At 38.9% G+C, this 20,445-nt stretch overlaps 1 protein-coding gene across 13 annotated transcripts in view; it reads right to left on the bottom strand.

Annotated features, from left to right (window-relative positions):
• dnm1a (dynamin 1a) overlaps positions 1–20,445 on the bottom strand; it is a 54,019-nt gene that overhangs the window by 28,798 nt on the left and 4,776 nt on the right. For 8 of the 13 annotated variants that reach the window (XM_056403886.1, XM_056403890.1, XM_056403883.1 and 5 more), the window contains exons 2-12: positions 13,445–13,518; positions 12,508–12,657; positions 12,106–12,309; positions 11,656–11,754; positions 10,399–10,559; positions 10,130–10,272; positions 9,918–10,053; positions 7,861–7,928; positions 6,201–6,339; positions 489–575; positions 76–146 (exon numbers count right to left, since the gene is read on the bottom strand). In XM_056403886.1, the coding sequence (XP_056259861.1) occupies positions 76–146; positions 489–575; positions 6,201–6,339; positions 7,861–7,928; positions 9,918–10,053; positions 10,130–10,272; positions 10,399–10,559; positions 11,656–11,754; positions 12,106–12,309; positions 12,508–12,657; positions 13,445–13,518 (1,332 nt within the window). Of the gene's footprint in view, positions 1–75; positions 147–488; positions 576–3,896; positions 4,036–6,200; positions 6,340–7,860; positions 7,929–9,917; positions 10,054–10,129; positions 10,273–10,398; positions 10,560–11,655; positions 11,755–12,105; positions 12,310–12,507; positions 12,658–13,444; positions 13,519–20,445 lie in introns of all 13 variants that reach the window. The other 5 variants (XM_056403891.1, XM_056403885.1, XM_056403889.1 and 2 more) reach the window with 1 other exon arrangement.

Below are 20,445 nucleotides of genomic sequence, written 5' to 3'. Positions count from 1 at the left end.
AACTGATGAAAATGGCAAATAAATAAATACAGTTGCCCATGTATTTATTGGGGGGGGAAGAGGGCAGTAACTCACTTGGCAAATCCAATAAAGTCCTCATGGTTGGTGTTCATGTAGGACAACTCGATGTCTATCAACAGCAGCACCTGAAAAGAGAGAGAGCTGTTAGCAGGTTTGCCATATGTTTCCAATTTATTGATAATATTTTAGAGAGAGATCCTCTCCGATGAATTGATTCATGGCTTGTCAAGAAATGTTGTTTTGGTTTTCAATTCGATGTGTGAGCTAATCATTTCTGTAACGCTGTCATCGAAATCTACTGTATGGTAGCAGCAAACTACACTTTGAAATGTATTCCACCTGAGATAAAGTCATTTTATTTTCATTTGTCTGATTCTCCTAATGTGTAGTATTTTCATCATTACTCAAAACAAACCAAATCCCCTCTGCACCACCACAAAACAACCTATGTAGTATTTGTGTGGTACCTGGTCCTTAGCGCGGTTTTCTCTGTCCCTGATGTGCTGGGTGACGATTCTCTCCATCTCCTCTCTCAACATGGGATATTGAGCCAGCTGTGATCACAGAGAATAGTAGGTAGGTGGCAAAAAAAAAAACACAAAAAAAAAAAAACATGCCAGCACACACACACTCTGTCACAAATCTACATCCCGGTTAACCACAGAATCACTCATCTCACTGAACCACAACTCACAGTTCCACCAATACAACAAAATGCTTTACAGAAACACAATCAAACATGTTATGTTGTGAGGAGTTTATCCCAGACTCAACTCTAGTCTCTGCACATCCTGACCAGCGGGGTGGATTCGTGTTGGACTGGATTTTATGCAAAAAAACGACTATTTTCTGCCAACATCGAACAAATGCAAAAGACTAGTGAAAAGTCTGTGATATTGCCACACAAAAAAAGAGACTAAACAATGTTCCTGGCAGAAAAGTTTCCCTTTTCCCAGCACACTGTGGGTCTTTTTCCATGAGCTCATTGCAAACCCACGAACGCAGACATTGGTGGGCCTCCAATGTGACACAAACACATTTGGAGAAGTGTGAGGGAAGAAGAAAAATCAAAACCAAAATCACAGCGCAAGACAGAAAAATATACACTGTTTTCTTGCAAGTTACAATGCATCTTTCATGTCCGTCAGATGGTTTTGGGAGTGAGTGGATATCAACAGGCCTCTTTCTGGTTCCCAAGCTGATTTACTGCCTCCTGGTTTGGTCCAACTAGAGAGTAAAAAGACACCCATAAAAGAATAGATGCTTTGTAATAATGGGTCTCACTGTTAAGATGAATGTCAGTCCAGTTCCTAGTATTAAAACTTGTGATGCATGGCCGGGGGAACTAGTGGCGAGAGAATAATGTTCTTATAGTGTTGACACGGCCTACTCTACCTCAGAATGACTTCTTGGCCCTTGCAATTCTCACTCCTCATGCCTTGACCTAACCAATCCAATCAGCGAAGGCATTAACCAATCAGAGGCAGTGTAGATTATTGATGGGTGTGAATGCTAATTTGCATTTAGGACCCAGTTCTTTTAGCATTATAGCATGTATATCCGCCGACAGTGACTAATATTTGTGCCAAACATATGTTTTAAATTGCTGCTAAATTTGTTATTTACAACTACCCCTAATAGCCTACATTATGAGATACTTAAAATATTTAATTGTTTTAAAATATTATCATGCCAGCAGATCTTGGTGTATGACATACTTGTGCATGTAATATTGACTGTTAGGGACAATCATTAACAAAGTTTGAAAAAGTTAACGCTTTTAAGTTTTGAATATGTTCAAGTTTTCAAAAAGTTAACATCTGGATCACATCAGGAAAGCTCAAGCACACTGTGTAAAAACTCCACATTCATTTTGTATGAGGATACATTTACAGCACTTGTTTCTAGTTTAACCTGTTAGAGGTACTGTCAAATAACTCCTTTGAGTTTTAGGAAAAGGTTTCAACTTGGTAAGCAGTGAGGACAGTGTCATACATGGCGGCCGTAATTAACAATGTCACCTTTGTCCCATTGTCAATAGAAACACTGTTAACTGACTGGATGAGGAGAACTTCATGGTTTTCGCACTTTGTAGATTCCATATCAATAATGGAAAACTGGGAAATCCATGAAAATAAAACAGTTACAAAACAAACCGAAACCAAAAAAAAAAAAAGGATGTAGGCGCTTAATATCAAGGCAACATAATTTATGCTACTGGAAAGATGCATTGCAACTCGAAGTCAGAAAAGGCTGTCACATATTCAGTGTCTTAAAAACTGACACAGAAACACAACACTGACAGGAGACAGAAATAATTTTTTTTACAAAAAAATAAGGCAGCAGGCAGAGACACTCACACTGATTCAGACTGACATGCAATGCAAAGGAGCAGGGAGATATGGAGGGATGGGAGAGGAAGAGGGCGGAGGGAGACTTCAAACTGACCCCTTTGTGGATTTTGCCAAACACTGTATTTTATCATATAGTATCTTTAAATACAGTATGTCTCTGAAAGTAAAATCAAGATAAAAATGTGACAGACAAGAGAAATCCAAAGGAGGTCACGCTCTATTTCGGTCATTTGCTTTGGGAGGAAGCAGCCGGTACAAAGGGTTAGAGGACGACAGGATGGAGAGGATGAAAGAAAGATAAAAGGAGAAATAAAGAAATGCTCGAAGTATACGTGAATTAGTCAGTGAGTGGAACTACACAATCAGTCACTCCACTAAACCATACTGACAAAGACAGAAATAAAAATACGATTTTAACCAAATTAAATCAAAGGATTTTTAGACATCATGAGGTCAAATATGGAAAAAATGATCTAACATGCAGTTTGTTAATTTGTCAATATAAAGCCAATAACTGACAGAAGACAAATGACAAATAAAGTTAAATTAAAATGCAGGTTATATGGTTACACTAGTTAGCTCTGTAGTAAGGACAGACCGATATCTGCTGGCTCAAGTCTTTCACCACATATTTTTGAGGACATATCATGTACTTGCTCTTTTCTGCTGGTTATACCTGCTTTTAGTGTGAACTACTGTAATTTTTCTAGTTTTATTTTATATGCAAATGTTAGGCATTTCTTCTGAGTCAGTTTACATAAATGAATTAATTTCGATACATTGATCATAGGCAGGGTGATGCCTGCACAGATGTAGGGATGGTGATGTCAGCCTGTACTGTGAAGACATTCAAGGTTCCCAGAGGATGAGGCTCATTGATTTTCTTGGTGGCATGATTTTTACTTTCAGGTTGACATTTGGCTTGATTTACTTGGTTAAACAATATCTTTTAGGGATGTATGAAAGGTAAAAAAAAAAAAAAAAAAAAAAATCCTCACAACATTATGTATTAAAGTCAACATTGTAGTTTAGTTTTAGTTTTTAGTTTTTAAGGTGCAAACTTTACCAAACGTTAGCACTATTTTAAAATCTGATCATGGAGAGCAAACTTCAGCAAAAAATTGTCAGGGATGATTAGATTAAATTTGGCTCTATCAGCAAAAATAAATTGTTTTTACTACTGCTTTGATGGTAGATAGTTCACATTTGGTTGTAAATCATAGAGCCTATACTGCAAATCAACAAACATGCAGATCCACATTAACTAAGAAGATAATCATTGTCTCAACTGTGAAAATTTTGAAAAGATTTTTAAAGAAAATATTACATTTAATTCTATATCTAAATCTAAGTCACTGTCTTGTTGATTAACTGAGCTTTTTTTAAAATACTGCAATGAAGCAGTTCAAGTGTGGTTTTATTTTGAATCTCATACATCTGATATCAGGCCAGCCATCGGTCTACCCCTACCTGTGATTAACAGAGATAGTGAAAGTGGCTTGGTTCTCTTTAGCATTTTACCTTGTTACTACACTTTTGAATGGTGAAGGTGAGTTCGCTCACTACCATATCTATACACTTCAGTGTGGGCTCCTTCAGCTTTTGGATCTGCTTTTTCACTATGGCCTCAAAGGCCAGGTCAGGGGTGAACAGCCCCGTCCTGTAGGGATAGGCAGGCGGCACGGGAGAGAGGAGTAAAATAAAAAGAAAGAATAGAAAAAAGGCAGAGAAAGAGGAGTATAGTAAGAGGAGATAAAGGAATAGTTAGATGGAGGAAAGTGACAGGGTGAGACAAATAAAAACAAAAGGAGTGGAAAGATGTTGAAGGAAAGGGACAATAAACAGATGAGGCAGGTAAAAAAAATGGAGATGGAGAACAGAAGAAACAACAGATTGAAGTTTAAAAGACAAGGAGAGGTGCGATTTGGGGGGTGGGGGGTAAACAGCACAGAAGGAAGAAAATGCAAGTGAGACATTTGGTTTCCCCTGAAGCCATTCTAAAACAGGGCAGTGCTGGAGTCTCTCTCTATCAATCCAGAGCAAACAGTGAGGAAAGATAAGAGAAAGAGAAAGAAATAGAGAGAGCTCCCAGCCTGCACAACTCCACCAGCCAAAAACTCCAAGCGACGCACTGCAAGACCGCAGCTGTGCACCCCGACACTCAGCCAGGACGGCCTTATACCTCCCGGTGTTGACCCTGGTGTTCTCCACCCATCCCTCCTTCTCCCCTGACTTTCAGCGGGACCCTAATCATAACATTTAATATCCCAGTCCAACCGCTGTTGAAATTGTTTGGTCACAGTGGATCAATTTGGATAAAGACTACTGCGCTTTCTCTTGGCCTCGCTCACAGGCCTCTGTTGCTGAGAGCGCAGACCCCTGAGGCCTGTTGAAGAGCAGTTAAAACAATCATCATGGCTCCTGTCTGCTGCAAGTGCACAGCTGCAGTCCCACACACAATAAAGTCTGAACGCTGAGATCATCCAATATGGCTGCCAGGTATTCTAAGTGACTGACACATGATTTCCTAAATGTCTTCGTGTACAAGCAAAGGTTGAGTTCAATACAGTAAGAATATTTAAGTAGAAAACTACTCAAGCAAAACAGTAATTCCTCTCCAATTCAGCTATGTAAATGTGTGGTCATCTTTTCTATACAACAAAATCTGAAGAGAAACAGAGAAAAGCTCAAGAGGGAAACAAGTTCCAAGCAAACACAAGCTGTGTCGCAATCCCACACTACATTGTCAAAAAAGTCATTGTACACAGGCTACGAAAAACTGTTGATTTTTGCACAAAACAAATTGGCAGACTGAACGAAGCTGCAAAAAATTTAAATAAATTGTTGATGGTGGTAAGATAGCTCCAGGAACATCTTAGAAAACAAAACATATGTATTAAATCTTTGGAACAACATTTTTCTTTGTCTGTGTTGAAAGGGCAATAACACTGTAGTCATCTGTGTCCCAGTCCCATACCGCACACTAATTCTAAGCAGGTTTTGTGTCTGTAGTTATTTCAAAAAAAGTAAGAATGCATAATTTTTTTGTGTCCCGTTGATGTGCACTGTTGTCCCACAATGCAAAAGAAAAAAACAAAATAATTATTAAGTTTTGGGAAAACATTTTTTCTTTGTCTTCTTGTGTGCCAGTGGGATTCTCTAGCCACAGTTTGACTGATATCTGAGGGCGCTGACACTGCATAATTTCTTGTTGGTATAAAGTGTATGCGTTGATTTCTTTTACAGCAAAAAAAAAAAGGTTTACTTTGAAGATTAGTATATTGCATAGATTGCAGTTAACATGTTGTAAAATTTGTATATTATACATACTGTTAAAATTTAGTGTAGAATTGTGACACAGCTCAAAACTATCCTCCATATTACCAGGAGGATGAAAAAAATACTCAAATTGAGAGAAATAATACTGGCAATTAGCTACTTTCTAACTTAACATAAAACGTTATTTCATAAAAGCCTTAAATCATATTCACAAACTTTCGGTCCAAGTATCACTAACTCTTATTTGTCAACCATATTTTGATGACAGCTCAGCCTCCACACTGGATTTCTTCAGCACAGCTTTCTACCACGGCCAGCCTGTCCAGCTAAATCTGTCCGAAGCGGTACAGTGGCAGGCAGGCGGGTATACCGCAGCCCACCCTGCCACTCCAGGCGTCCCCCTCGCTGTCCAACAACAGCAAGGGCTGGAGAGAGCCAGGTGGTTACAGTAAAAGGGAGTGAACAGCAGAGGGGCTTTGCAGATGAGGGTTGGAAATTAAAAAAAATAAATAAAAGTGCTATCCACTGTTTACTTTTCATTTTTACCTTCTTGGTACACTGCCTAACCGTATTGACTAGCTCAGAAATGACCATGTCCACACATTTGGTGCAAGGCTCTTTAATCTTCCCAATCTGCCTTTTCACAATGGTCTCAAAGGCCATGTCCGGGGTGAAGAGGCCAGTTCTGCCCAGCAGAGAGAGAACCAACCACAGGGCCAAAAATAAAAAGAGGAGGATGGTGGAGAGAAAGAAAAAAAGAAGAAGGGAGAAGAGTTGGGTAAAGAAGAAAGTGTTAATTAATAATTAACCCTCCATTTTTGAGCTTTTCCCCAAACATAAACAGATACAAATTAGACAGAGAGAGGGAAAGGGGATGGAACTATGAAAACAGTTAGAAAGCGACAGATATAAGTTATCTCTACTTACTTCTCTAATTCCCGTAGCAAATATCCACTAATTTTCCCTCAAACGTTGAGAGTGAGTTTGTTACTGTGGACCAGTTGGTGAATTATTCAATGGGAGGATAATTCAAATTAATAAGAATTACTGTTTTGTGAAAGACTTATTGGTACAACTGCATGACTGGTACAAGTAGCCAGCATACCATTGGAAAAAAAATGTTGCTTCATTTTAATCCATTAAGTTACACATTAAACTAACCTAAACATGGTTTAAACCGACTACAAACAAACTTTAAAAAAAATGAATGTGTGTTCAAGCAGAGCCTCCCTTTTTCCTTTTAATACATTTCTATCACCAAATTCAATATCTTTGGGATTAAAGGATGGATGCAACAGCGACTCGGTATCAGAAATTGACAAGATAGTCTGTGCCAGACTGGGCTAGCTGGTTAGCATGTTAGCAAGTTCAGTAGAAGAAAAGAAGAAATAAACGCAAAACAAGTTGGTTGCTTTCAACTGCTGAAGACAGCTTTTGGCAAGTAAAGGAACAAAGTTTGATGCTGAACTCACAGCGCTTCTTCTAGACTGGTAAGTAAGCAGCTGTTAATGCTAATGATAGCTACGTAGCAATAGCAAAATTTACAAATAGCTCCTTTAAAGGCAACTCCTTTGAACTCTCAGTTCAAACTCAACATAATAAACCTTTGGCAACTTTGGAAGTGTGCACTGTAATAATAATAATAATATGAATGTCCCATCCAAAAATCCAGCACAAGTCTGAATTTATATTGATCTACCTTGTATGATCCTGGCAATCAAAGAGCTGGTATTTTACTAACCAGCTTGTGACTGACTGGTAAAATAATTGAGGAAACACTTATTCTGAACTCACTGAGTCCAGATATTGTACTTTATATAGTTACAGTACTTTTTAGTCAAATGTTAACTCTTATATATTAAAGGGTATATTTAAAAAAAAAAGTGAATAAAAGGTAAGTTCAGCAACCAAAAGTGCAGGATTTCACCAACCAGAGAGACAAACAAAAGGAGAAAAAATGTACATTAAAAGGCCAGAAAAATAATGCCACCAGTAGACACCTATCTAATCGCAAATTTCCTCTGTCTAAGTGCACTGATGCCATCAGCATTCAACAGAGCACTCGAGCCAAGTGTAGAGGCCTTGGTGATTAGATAGGCAATGACAGTTAGACGCAGCAGAGGTGACTGATATGAAGAGACAGAGGAAGGTGGCGTAAAGAGGAAGGGTAGGAAAGACGAAGGGGAGAGATGGAGGGCAGACGTGCCTGATGCCGTGAATGTTCTTGATGGCGTAGCTGATCTCCTTGCGGAGCTCCTTCTCATCGAACTCCATCTGAAAAAAAAAAAAAATACAGACAACAGGGAGGATTAAATATCCACGCTCTTTCTCTCACAGATTCATAGATCAGATTGATTCCTCCCTTCTTTTTTTTTCTCTACAGATGTCCAAATGCCATGTCAGCTCATAAAATGCCCAACTTCCCAAAATGTAAAAATTATATGAAAGCAGACTAAACATTTAAGCCCTTTCTTGTGAATTTCTGGATAATTTAACTTCTTCAACATCTAAAAATGATTCAAATAAAACAGATGTGGGAAAAAAAAATATATATTTTTTTGGCTGACTTGCATAATCCCACAGGCACATGCAACCAGTGATATGGGTCACAAGCAGACTTTATTTTGAGCTGAAAATGTCAGGAACCACCAGGTTTCTTAAATGTCTCTGCTGCTTTTATTTTGAAAACATTAATCATGCTTTTCCCCCCAACAGATTTGACTCATATTGAGCCTAACACGCTGTAACATTTGAAACAGATTGGCTATATTCTTACAAAATCTGTTTTTAATTCAAAGTATATTACTTTTATTTACGACAATGCACCATTATTTTTCATATTTTCTTTGAAGCATGTATTAAAAACACATAAAACATAATGATGAACTGACTTCTAATGCATCTGGCAGATACTGGGGTTTTCTGTGTCATGAGCCAAGCTTCTGGTTATAGGAAGCAACCTGCTCTGTCTTCTCGGTGGGAAACGGACTGGGCATTTTTTTCTGCAGTCTCAGTCATAGACAGAAAGTTTTATATCCTCAGAGGGAGGGTGAGAGAGGACAAAGGAGAGGGATGGATGAAAGGAGGGAGAGGAAGGAAGGGAAGGGCAACGGCTGGCTGAGAGAGAAAATGAAAAAGGGATCAAATATGTAAACCAGGGGTGGGGTGAGGTAAAAGGCTTTGAGAGACAGAGGCTGGAGAAGGTGGATGACAGGTTCTGGGTAAAGATAATGTGAACAGAAAGGATATGGGGGGGGGGGGTGAAACAAGGTTGTGTGCGGTGATGGAGTAAGAGACTCAGTGAAGAACATGAGGTGAGGGGAGAGAGAAAGTAGACACAGGATTGAGAGATGTAGCTGTTGGACTGGAGAGGGAGGGACGAGGAATGTTTGTGTCAGAAAACCCAGAATGAGACCCCTGAGGGAGGACTCCTCTGCTTCTGAGGCTGGGAAAGGACTGTGAGGAGGGAGCGACTTAGGGATGTAAAGAAACAAAACATTTTTTCTTTCTTCATTATTTTTGATGCTGCAATACAAAGAATTTTCCTTCTATCATTTTCTGATTTGGAGATTTTCTCGCTTGTTATCAGCTGCTTCGTGCATGTACGCATCACTACATTTTTATGTACCTATTACTTGCGTATTCTTTAGGAATATGGCGTTTAAAAAAACTTCACTGAACTGAATTGAGAGAGAGCAAGTAAACAAGACTCCAGCCCTGTGAGAAGCTAACCAGGGCTTTTTGTCTTTATAGTTCTGGTATGAAGCGGAGCAAGAACTTTGTTGTTGGTTTTCTGTTGAAGCAAATTTAATTTCATAAAGCTGTTTATTTATTCTAAGCATTGGCATAGTCAGTCTGAAGGCTGATTGCATGTCTGTACTGTTTATTTCCCATCCATGGTCTAAATCTTGTTAAGCGGTCTCACACACTGTTATCTTTTATTTTTGACTTTTTTATGTTCTTCAGCCAAATACAACAAACAAAGGAGCGTTTCTTGTTGCTGTCAGGAGGTCACCATCATAGTGTGTGGAACGTGTGCGGGTACGCAGACCCCCAATTATAGTGTGAAGAGAAGCGTGTCCGTGACCTTGCAGCTCCCTTTATCCTTTTTTTTGCAAACTGAGTATTGCTGAGTGATCTTTTGTGATCATGAGACATCAAAATCTAATCTATGGTTTTCCTGATTATATTAATTTCAGTGGGGGATAATAAAACAATTAAACAAAATCACACGCATAAACACAAAATCTGGCATACACACACCTTGACCAGTTCAAAGGGGAAGCGTTCATGGAAGATGCGATTGATCCTGGCACCACCTGACAGCTCCGCCGTGTCAATCTGGTCCCCAGAGCCCTCTATACACTTCTCAAAATCCACAGAGAACTGCTGCACCATCCTGCAGGAAGGCAGATTCACAGATATCAATAAATCCATTAATTTGCTTCTATCCAACCGCCTGTGTATTTACTCACTGGAGCAGAGCCTTGGTCTTGCGAGACGGATCGTCAGGTCTGAAGTTCTTGTACTCCTCCACCTCCTTCTCTATGGAGAGGAGCTGACTCTGCAGCTTGGCTCGCAGACCCGGCAGGGTGTCCCGGATGTGGTTGGTCAGTTGCTGCGCAGGTCAAAGGTCAGAGTTAGACAGAATTAGTTAGAATTAAACCTGGTGTTGCAAGGTAAAAAACAGGATCTATGAATGGATGTACTACAGATACTTTGTCTTTATTGCTCTTTTACACACCTGATTGAGGATTTTCTGGAGGTAGGGAGTGCCCATACGGTCTGCCAGGTGTCTATACGCAGGATGAGAGAGGAAGAACTTCCTCTCAGCAGCCATGGCAGCATTAATGTCCTTCTTTCCATCTATGTCCTTCTGGCTCCTGTTCACCACACCGATGTAACCTGGACACAGCAGACGAGAGTCCCACGGACATTTAAAACACAGTCTGGACCATAGTGAGATTTGCAGAAAAACCCAGATCCAACTCTTTTTTTTATTATCACTTCCTGGAATTTCAGAGAGCACCCTAGACTCAATGCTAGGTGGCAGTAATTTGACTGGGAGATAGCATAGTGTTATCTTAAAGCAAACTGGGATTGTGGTGGACTTTTATTTGCTACGTAATGAACTGAGTTCGAACGGCCAAAGCCAGAATGAAAAGCCCCTCCGGTAGTCGACCACTTATAAAAAAGTGTTTAGTAATATTTAGCAGTGTAAAACCACATTTTAAGAGACATGACATTGAAGAAGAGAATATAGATGAAGGATGAGTGGAGGTGAGGAATGCAGGAAATAAGAAGGTATTGCATGAATAAATGTCTGTATGTGTGTGTCCAAGTTTCTTTCAAACAGACAGAGAAAAAACAAAAAGGAGAAACAACCCAGCAGAGTTCAGGTCACATGGATCCCATTTCACCTCCAGTTAAGTTTTCTCATGCATCACTCAGTTAAAGGCTGTTTCATGCTCTATAACTAATGCAACTGAGAGCCAGCAGCCTTGTAAATGTGAACACATCCATGGCATTATACAGAGAGAGACGGGGAGAAGAAGAAGAAGAAGAAGAGGGGGGGGGGTGGACACATAGAAAAAACAAAGGACATGGAAAATATTCAGAAGCACATGCCTGGGTCCTAACCAAGTGCAAATGGAAAAGAAAAGCACCACATCAGCACATTGCAATAAAGGGCAGGCCGCAAGATACATGCAAGCTCTTTTCCAAGACAGTGTTTTTCTCTTTGCCCCCTAAACTGCTTTTCCTTTCCAACTCCTCTTCTCTTCTACCTTTCTGCATCTCTTCTGATTTCTCACTCAGTAATGTTTTATTATACCCTCCCTCCCTCCCTCCCTTTTTTTTTTTCAGTGTTTGGAGACCTGAACAGCTTTGAGTACGACTCCCTTATTACCACAAGAGGGAAACAGTGTGTCACTGCAGATAGAAAAGCGGCAGTGTCTGTGTGAGTGAGTGAGTGTGTGAGTGTGTGAATGTGTGTGCTCACCTCTCCTGAGTGGAAGCAGCTTATTCTCCAGGATGTCTTTAGCATCTGTCCCTTCGTCCATCAGGTCCAACTTGGTGATCACACCAATGGTCCTCATACCTACAAGCAGACACACACACACACGCCAAAATGATTCATTAACGGCACAGACTAATCCTGAAAACTGAGGTGAAAACCAAACTCATACACTAAGAGTGTATTATCATAGATATTATTTTATTGATATTTGTGTCTGAGCAGCATTTTCATGTTAATGCTGCAAATTTGATCTTTTTTATGTAATTTTTGGTAATTTCATCTGTAAAAAGACATATTTTATACGGTGATCATATATTTTGGATGCAAAATACCTGAGAAGTAATAAGTAACCATCAAATAACTGAAGTGGGGTAAAAAAAAAAGTACATTTCCCTCTGCAATATGGTGGAGTAGAAGTATAATGTAACTTACCCTGAGGGTCGACCTCTTTGGCAATCTTTAAAGCGTCAGAGTTGGCCAGATCAGAGTTGGCCGGGGAGACGGCCAGCATCAGACAGTTGTCCTTGGTGACAAACTGCATCAGCATTTCTCTGATTTGGGACTCGATGTCTGCAGGTTGGTCGCCCACCGGCACCTTGGTCATGCCTGGCAGGTCCACCAGGGTGAGGTTCAGCACTGTGAGGAGAAAAAAGAACATGAGAACTAAGAGAAAGCTAATCAAACTGAGAGCTTCTTCAGATGCATTGCTGCCAAATGAGAGGCTTGGATGTACAGAATTTACAAACTGGAAAAAAAGTGTGTGCTATCGAAGAGATTGTGTAGATTTTACTCTATACTGTTAAGATGCAACTATAAAACAAGATGAAGCCTCACCATGAGGGGAATAGACACGCAGGTTGATGGGAACAGGGGAGATGCCCTTGTTGGCCCCAGTGATGCGGTCAGTCTCTGCCTCAATCTCCTGCCGGACCTCATCAAAATCTATGAACTTTTTGCCCTTACAGTGGAGAAACTCTGCATACTCTGAAAGAGGCAGTGAAAGGAAACACATTCATGAAAGTAAAATTGCAGGAAAAAATGAAGATTAGATTAGATGATTTAATGCAAATGCACACTACAATTGTGTTGCAGCAAACCACCAGTCTCCCTATTACCACAAAACACTCAAAACCAATGCAAAATTGAGAGTAGAAGAGTGGAGGAATGTTTAAACTCCGTCTGTCTCTGTCTCCTCCTTCTCTTGAGGCTGTTATGTCATTCACATTTCAAATAAAACAACATGACAGGAGAAAGAAAAGGGGGGGACGGTTATTTCTGTGGGACCAAGAAGGACAGAATAAAGGATGTATGTAGCTCTGAAGCTAAGAAGATTGAAGACAAAGGTCTAATAGCAATAAACCACAGCTGGACTGCAATTCGTTTAAGGGCCACTAGAGGCTGGCTTCAACCAAACTCCCACAGAATTTAAGGGAACAGAAGAACCACCTCTCATAATATTAAGGCTTTCAAGGTGTCAAACTAAAACACAAGCTTCAAAATATCACTTCAACATCCTCTGGGTGACCTCACAGACACGTTTATGTACGTATTTCCATGGTTAGTTGACAGCTCCTGGAGCTGCATCAGCTCACAGACAATAAACCTGTGGCAGCAAGCTGCAAATCACCCTCAGATATTAAATGTCAGGAACCAGACAAATGATGAAACCTCTCGTAAGAAGGGTGAAACATCTTTAAGACCACACAGTAAGATCAGTTTTCACTTAACACTACTACATATTCCATGACCTGGAAGACAAGATGTTTTTTACCTGTGGGACAATTCATCAGCTGCAGAACCAAAGGACGACGAGTCACAATGCCAGAACCACGAGGAAGGAAATCCCTGTAACACAACAGACACACAACAAGGACAGTGGTCAACTAAAAACAATGTGCAGGGACTAAAACAGAAATTAAAGAAATAACTATATATATTATATCAAGTGTACAGTTACTAAAAACAAATAAAGCTAGTGAAGAAACTAGGAACAGAAACATTCCCAATGTGAATCTTCAAACAATAAAAGAACAAGAATCAGCAATTATGAATCAGAATCCTGAGCCTTTGTGAAGATTTCAGTATTATTCCCTCTGCGCTGGGAGCAAGTGTGAATGTGTGTGTTTGTGTGCGTGTTTGTGTTTGTGTTTCCTCACACAACAGCTGTGGTCTCACCAGGCTAAATTTTTATTTCATTTACTGCAGTGCCATTTCTACAGGAATCATCTGTGCGTCTGTAGCCAGTACAATAGGAAAATGAAAAATGGTTAAAAATTCTGACAAAAAATATTACTAAAAAAATTGTATTAATGTCTGAACACCTTTTTTTCAAGTGATATATTGCTATTATATCTTGAAACAGGCCTACAAAATACAGTGAAGATGAGATTATTGAAAAATGTCCATCACACCTTTAAGTAGCTTGTTTAAGTAGCTCACACAACACACACTCAATACACTGGAGAAATCTGAAAATATTGCTTGAAAAATGGCTGTAAATGATTATCAACATATATATTATTAAAAAAATTACAAAGTAAGTTTCCTATTGACTTATCAAATAATCGCTGATCATTGCAGCAGCTCTATATTGAAATTTAAAATATGAATGTTTGGTTGTACATGAAAAAGGAACATTTGTCTAAATTTAGACATCATACTGATATTACATTCATACAGATAGTCTTTTATCTTTTCTCGTCTGTATATTGAAAAATCATTAATAAAACAATACACTATCAGTGTTGTTACAATTCACTATCAGTAAGAAGTGTGACTGTATTTCACAGTGAATGACAATATGCACCATATAGAACTTTACAGTAAAATAAAAGTTAATAAAAAAGGTAAAATAGACAAGATAGACATTTTTTTTATCCGTTTACCGTTCATCCGTTTTGTTACTTTCAAACTGTCATTTAATGATTGTCATTAAAAAGAGAGTTCGCTTTTCATCAGCAGCAGCAAGATGGAAAATCACCAAACATTACAGCAGAACAGTTTCACAGCTCAGTGACACTAATGGTTCACAGACAAATAAAAAGTAAAAAACTATAAAACTGAGCTCCTGTGGCCGTTTGCTTGAGCTTCTTCTGCAGTGTCTCCTTCTAAATGTCTGATGTCTGAAGATTCCTGAAGCACTTTGTATCTTGTAATTTCGGATATTCTCTCTTCTGTTTTCTTAGTTTTAGGATTTGTGTGTATGTGTCCGTGCAGAATAATGTGCTTCACATCTGTTATCAAATAAAATACCATCCTGGTGTGTATGAGGTGTGAAGCGTGTGTTTTGGAGAGGCATGTGTTTGTACAAATGACCCCCTTCCAACCTGTCTTTTGTGCTTCCTTATGCACAAGTCGCTGATTTCTTTGGGGTGTGTTCAGCTGCTTATGCAACATCAGCATCAGATCAGAGTGCGCTCCTCGCCCAGCTGACGCGACACTTCTCATTTCTCTACGGGTCGAGCATTTTTGCGTTCTTTACAGCTCGGTGACAGAATTTTAATTAAAGCAGGGAGATGCGGAACTGCAAAAATGTTTTCATAAATATTCGGTTTTCAGTAATAAATGATAATATAAAGGTTTAAAATGTTTTTAAATTAAACAACGCAAGGATAAATTATCCACTATCTGATGAGAGAACTCGACAGTAATCAGCTGAACGACATGAATAAGAAATAGTGGAGGACTCTGTTTGAACCAGAAGCAAAGCCGGAGGCAGTTTGGAAACATGAGTCATGAGCTGAGAGTTAATCAGGGCTGAGCTGCTTCTGCTGAAAATCATGACCTAACAACGAAAAGCAATATCAGCAATTAGACTTTAAACAGGGGGATCATGTTTAACAACCACTGTTTCCCTACACTATAAACTAATAATATTGATTTAGTCTCTCTGAGTGTTGCACATTTGGGAGTTGCAGCAGTGAATATGTACATTCTGCTCTATTGCTTTAACGGACCAGTTCAACTTTATATTAGTTTGATACAAGGAATCAGATATACGGATTTTTAATTTTGAGAAAACAAGCACACTGGTATCTGCACTTGGATGGGAGGGGAAAAAGTCAGATCAGAGCCTCCTCACCCCACTTATGTTTTAACCTATAAACATTTTCATCTGTGTTATATTCTGAATTGCATTATAACCTGAGCCTATCAGTAGTAATTAGAAAAAACGGGAAACAAAATACCATCCCATCAATCAAAAACAACTAATTCATGAATGTGACACAAGATTATGAACTTGCATCAAAATAAACCTTTCTGGAAAAATTGAATTGAGTGTTATAATCTCATAAAACTGTAGTTTGCTGAGTTCAGTCTTTCTTAATGCTTTTCCAACCTACAGTATGTCACTTAATGCAAAGGGGAGAACATGACAAACAGACTGTGTGAGTGTTGCCACAGGGGTGAAAATACATGTACTGTACATCATACTGCAGCTAATATTTGCTGATGACCAACACCTGCTTCTATGGATACAGCGGCGCATCATCTAACAGGAAGCTACATTTGTGAGTGTTGTCTCCATGTTTGTTGTCATACAACATGCAGCCTGGTTCAACAAAGGAAACCCTGCTCTCTGCTGGCCTTTATGATTGTCTGTCCATCTGCTGGTCTACCTGCCTGCCTGCCAGTGTGTGACCACAAGTGTGTGTGTGTGTGTGTGTGTGTGTGTGTGTGTGTGTGTGTGTCTGTCCCTTTCTCCCGCTTGGACGGGTTTTTCAATGGGACAGATGGCCTTAACTGCAGGTCTTCCTCTCACTTCACTCCTCCTCTTCCTCCTCTTCCTTCCCTCAAATTGCCACCACAAGGAGAAGCCACAGACAGAATCACAATCACACATATCCTTGTTTTACTATATTTGCGGGGACCGTCATTAACATAATGCATTCCATAGCCCCTTACCCTAACCTTAACATAAACCTAATTCTAACCCTAAAACACAGAGAGAGAGAGAGAGAGAGAGACTCAGACACCTTCTTCCTCTGATTACTTGATTGATTACTTTTCCAGGTTTTTTTGGGGATATTGTAAATAGATTAAATATCCAAAAAAAACAAGGTATCTCATCACATTGGTGCCAAAATCAGAAGCAAAATACAATATTGCTTTAAAATAATCCTGCTTATTGATCTGCAACCAAGAAATGACCTATTACATCTAATGATAGCCACAAACACTAGGGCAAAATCTCTGGAGGCTTGACAAATTTATATAATCTCATGATATATCATCATATCGCCCAAACCATATTAGATAGATTAATTGAATGATGAAAAGGGTTAAATTGTTGCTGTTAGAACTGAAAGTGCTTTTAGATGGACACTGACTGCTGAGAGCACTTATAGGTAACTGCTTGTAAAAGGTATCTTGATTTAACCTGTAAATTTCTCTTCAAGAGTCTGTCTTCCTGAGATATTCCTTAGATATGTGCCACCCTTCCTTTGCTCCTTTTCATTTCATTTCATTTCATTTCAGCCCTATCGTCTCTCTCTCTCTACTAGCTGCGGACTGTTGGTGCTTTTGGCAGTCACACGAGTGTGAGTCTTCCCTCCCCATGGGGGGGGGGGGCATCACTGCTGCAGAGTCACAGCTGATTAATAAGAATAATTTAATTGATTTTTTTGTAGCATCTTGTTTCCGAACAAATCAGTTTCAGAAAAAATGATTTCATACCCTGTGTATATTTCATCATCGAGGGCTCGCCCTCATTTATAATGATGTTGAGAAACAGTTCAATTGACTTAAAAAAAATAGAACAAACATTCAGCCAGTGATTCATTCATTCTCTGTAATCATACACATCAAGTGGGCGCCAGCTGCTGTGAAGTAGTGACTCATTGTTTCTTTGTTTAAAACTGTACACATTCAGTGGTGTACAAAAAAAACACACAACCCAGATGACATATTCACTCAAGCAGACTCCACAGTTTTCGTCAGTACACAAGAGCTTCGCTTAGCAAAAAAATACATTTTCAAGCATTTTCATGTTTTTTATATCGTGTATATTTTTCTTATCTTATGCTTATCTTCTGTATAAATACTGCCAGAACAAATTATAGTAGTATTTCTATTTTACAAATTCAATTGAATGTTTTATATCACGTTATTTCCAGGAAAATAATAGCATTTTCAATTCTTTAGTGACAAAATTGCCCCGACTGGGGTGAGTGGGATGAGTGGGTTTATCCTTTATAAATGTTTTACAATAGTTCCCTATCAGATATTGTACTTTTTCAAATAACCCAAACTCAACGTGCTCCTCTGCTGGTGTCTTCGTGTGCGTCACATCACTTCCGACACCCAGACACAGTCAGACACTGAGCCGTGTCTAATCCTGTTCTAATGCGTGCAGCAATAATAACAACCCTGACAGTCGTGAAGCAGCAAAGGCAGGCAATTTTCCTTCCCAGCATTGTTTGGGTCTTAGAAGGATGAGACTGCTTTTTGGTGATGAATAGTGCGTGCGCACACACACACACACACACACACACACACACAAATACATATGTTACTGTTAACCACAGAGCTAGATGGACCCAATGGAATAGCTGGATAGTGCATGCCAGATTAGACCAGAGCCAATGGGAGAATGTATTGTTGGTGAGCTGCACTCCAAACACAGATTAGTTGTAATCCTCTGTAGCAGTATCAGAACAAATGATGTCCTCTCTTCCTCTGTTTTTCACTGACTACTTTCTCACCCTTCCTGTACCATTTAACGGCAGATTAATGACAATAATCGTTAGTTGCTGCATGTTCTGAGAAATACCTACTTACTGTATTTATTTCTTTAGCTATACATTTCTTTATCCATTTTGAAAGAACAGCTAATGTATTAATGATTGGAAAAACTGACAAAGATCAATTTGAACCAAGATAAAGCCAAGATAAATGATCAGTTACTATAAATTATTGTAAATTCTTATTCTGTTTTATTTAATTATATGCTTTTCAGTTGACAATTTTTTCACTATTCATGTTCAGATGACCTGCTGCTCTTAATTATGCAATGAATTGGATTTAAAAAAAACCTGAAGCGCACCAGCTGAACATTGGCCCTATAATAAGAAACAAATTCCTCTCCACAATTCTTGCTGGGAATTAACAATTAAATAGGACAATGGGGAAACTAAGGGACCTGTGCAAGAGCTCAAATTTATTTGAAAAAAAAAAATCCTTGAGAAATCTAATTACAGTTCACAAGTCCCAGAGAATCCAAGAAAAATATTCAGCACCTAAAAAAACCCCATCAGACATTATTTATGCTTGGTAGTATACCCTATCCATTTTCACAGCACAACCTGAAAACTATAGGTTCCATCAGTATTTATTTAAAAAAACATAATTTATCTTCCTCCAAACATCATCCTGTATAAGTCCCCTCTGTGTTTCTATTCCCTCCCTCCTCCTTACGGTTTTAATGGAGAAGAATAAATGGAGCTACAGTATACTGTCCTTGTCTTTCACATCAGTGAAGCTGCTGCTACTCTTCCGAATGCTTCCAGCCTTCGCTGTGTTATGTAATACATGAAACCAGCTATATATCATGAAGTAAATCTCAGTGTGGGGGTTGGAATCGTGATGGCAGCAAGGGGAGAGAAACGTCTGCGTTGTGTTTTTATGTTCCCGGGTTGTGTTATTGCCAGCAGGCTTCACTTGATAACAAAGTGTTTCAGCCGGGTGAGCTGCGCACCATGCAGCAATAACATCCTCCTGGGTTTTTAGAGCAATCCAGGAAAACAACCTTTCTGCTCATATCTCATTTTGCATGCTATCATCAGCTATAAAACTGATGTCATAATAATTCAAAATGCATTTAATATATTCCCAAAATCTAACCATTTCTGCTCCTGTTTCTATAATCCATCACTGTGACAATAAACTGAGGTACCAGTTAATCTTCTGTGATGATATGAATATTATACTGTGTTTTGGGAGAAGCAGATGCAGTGCTGATTTGGTTGTTTTTGAAAGAGCTGTCCATGGTGCTGAAACTAGCATCAGCAATGTTTCTGTAAACATTACCTATAATAATTGTGCTGTATACTGTGCTTAGCAGCACATTAAATGATTAATATGTTGCATGATGAATTCAACATGCTGATTTTCAGCTTTTTCTGAAACTCTTCTGTGTCTGGTGCCAGTTTTCTGCGACAGCCTTTCACACAGCATTATAACCTTACCTTTGTTTCTAGTGTCTGCTTATTCAAATCCATTCAATAAAACATTTTCTGCACAATTTAAGTATAAATATTTAAAAATCATTCTAAAACGGAAATGCCTCTGACCCATTTTCAGAGTCAGGGTGGTGGAGCACATTGGTAAACACTTTATGATTTAAACTTTGTGATATTACTATTATTATTGTGGAGACAGTACATGTGTCATATTTCCTTTAGAACTGCAGATTCCCGAAAGACAACTAAAGATAAAAACAGGCATGAGTTTTAATTGAAAAGGAACCTCTTCATTTGGTCTATAAAATTTTAGGAAATATGGACAACAACAAAAAAAAAAAATCACAATTTCACACAACCACAGTTTCCTAAAGCAACACATGATGTCTAAAAATGTCCATAATCCATATAAGATAAAGAAAAGCAGTGAATTCTTACATTTGAGAAACTTGAACTAGAGAATTTGTTGAATTGCTTTTGAGAATTTCTGCTTGAAGAATGCCAGTGATTGCCAAGTGATTTTGTAGATTGATTAATTGATTAATTAATGAATCATTTCAGGTCTAATGAAGACAGAATCCGCCACACAGCG

The sequence above is a fragment of the Seriola aureovittata genome, chromosome 18 (genome assembly GCF_021018895.1).
Source record: "Seriola aureovittata isolate HTS-2021-v1 ecotype China chromosome 18, ASM2101889v1, whole genome shotgun sequence".
Taxonomy (NCBI): Eukaryota; Metazoa; Chordata; class Actinopteri; order Carangiformes; family Carangidae; genus Seriola; species Seriola aureovittata.
Note: the sequence above shows the minus strand (reverse complement) of the source record. Positions and strands in the feature narration are given on the sequence as shown.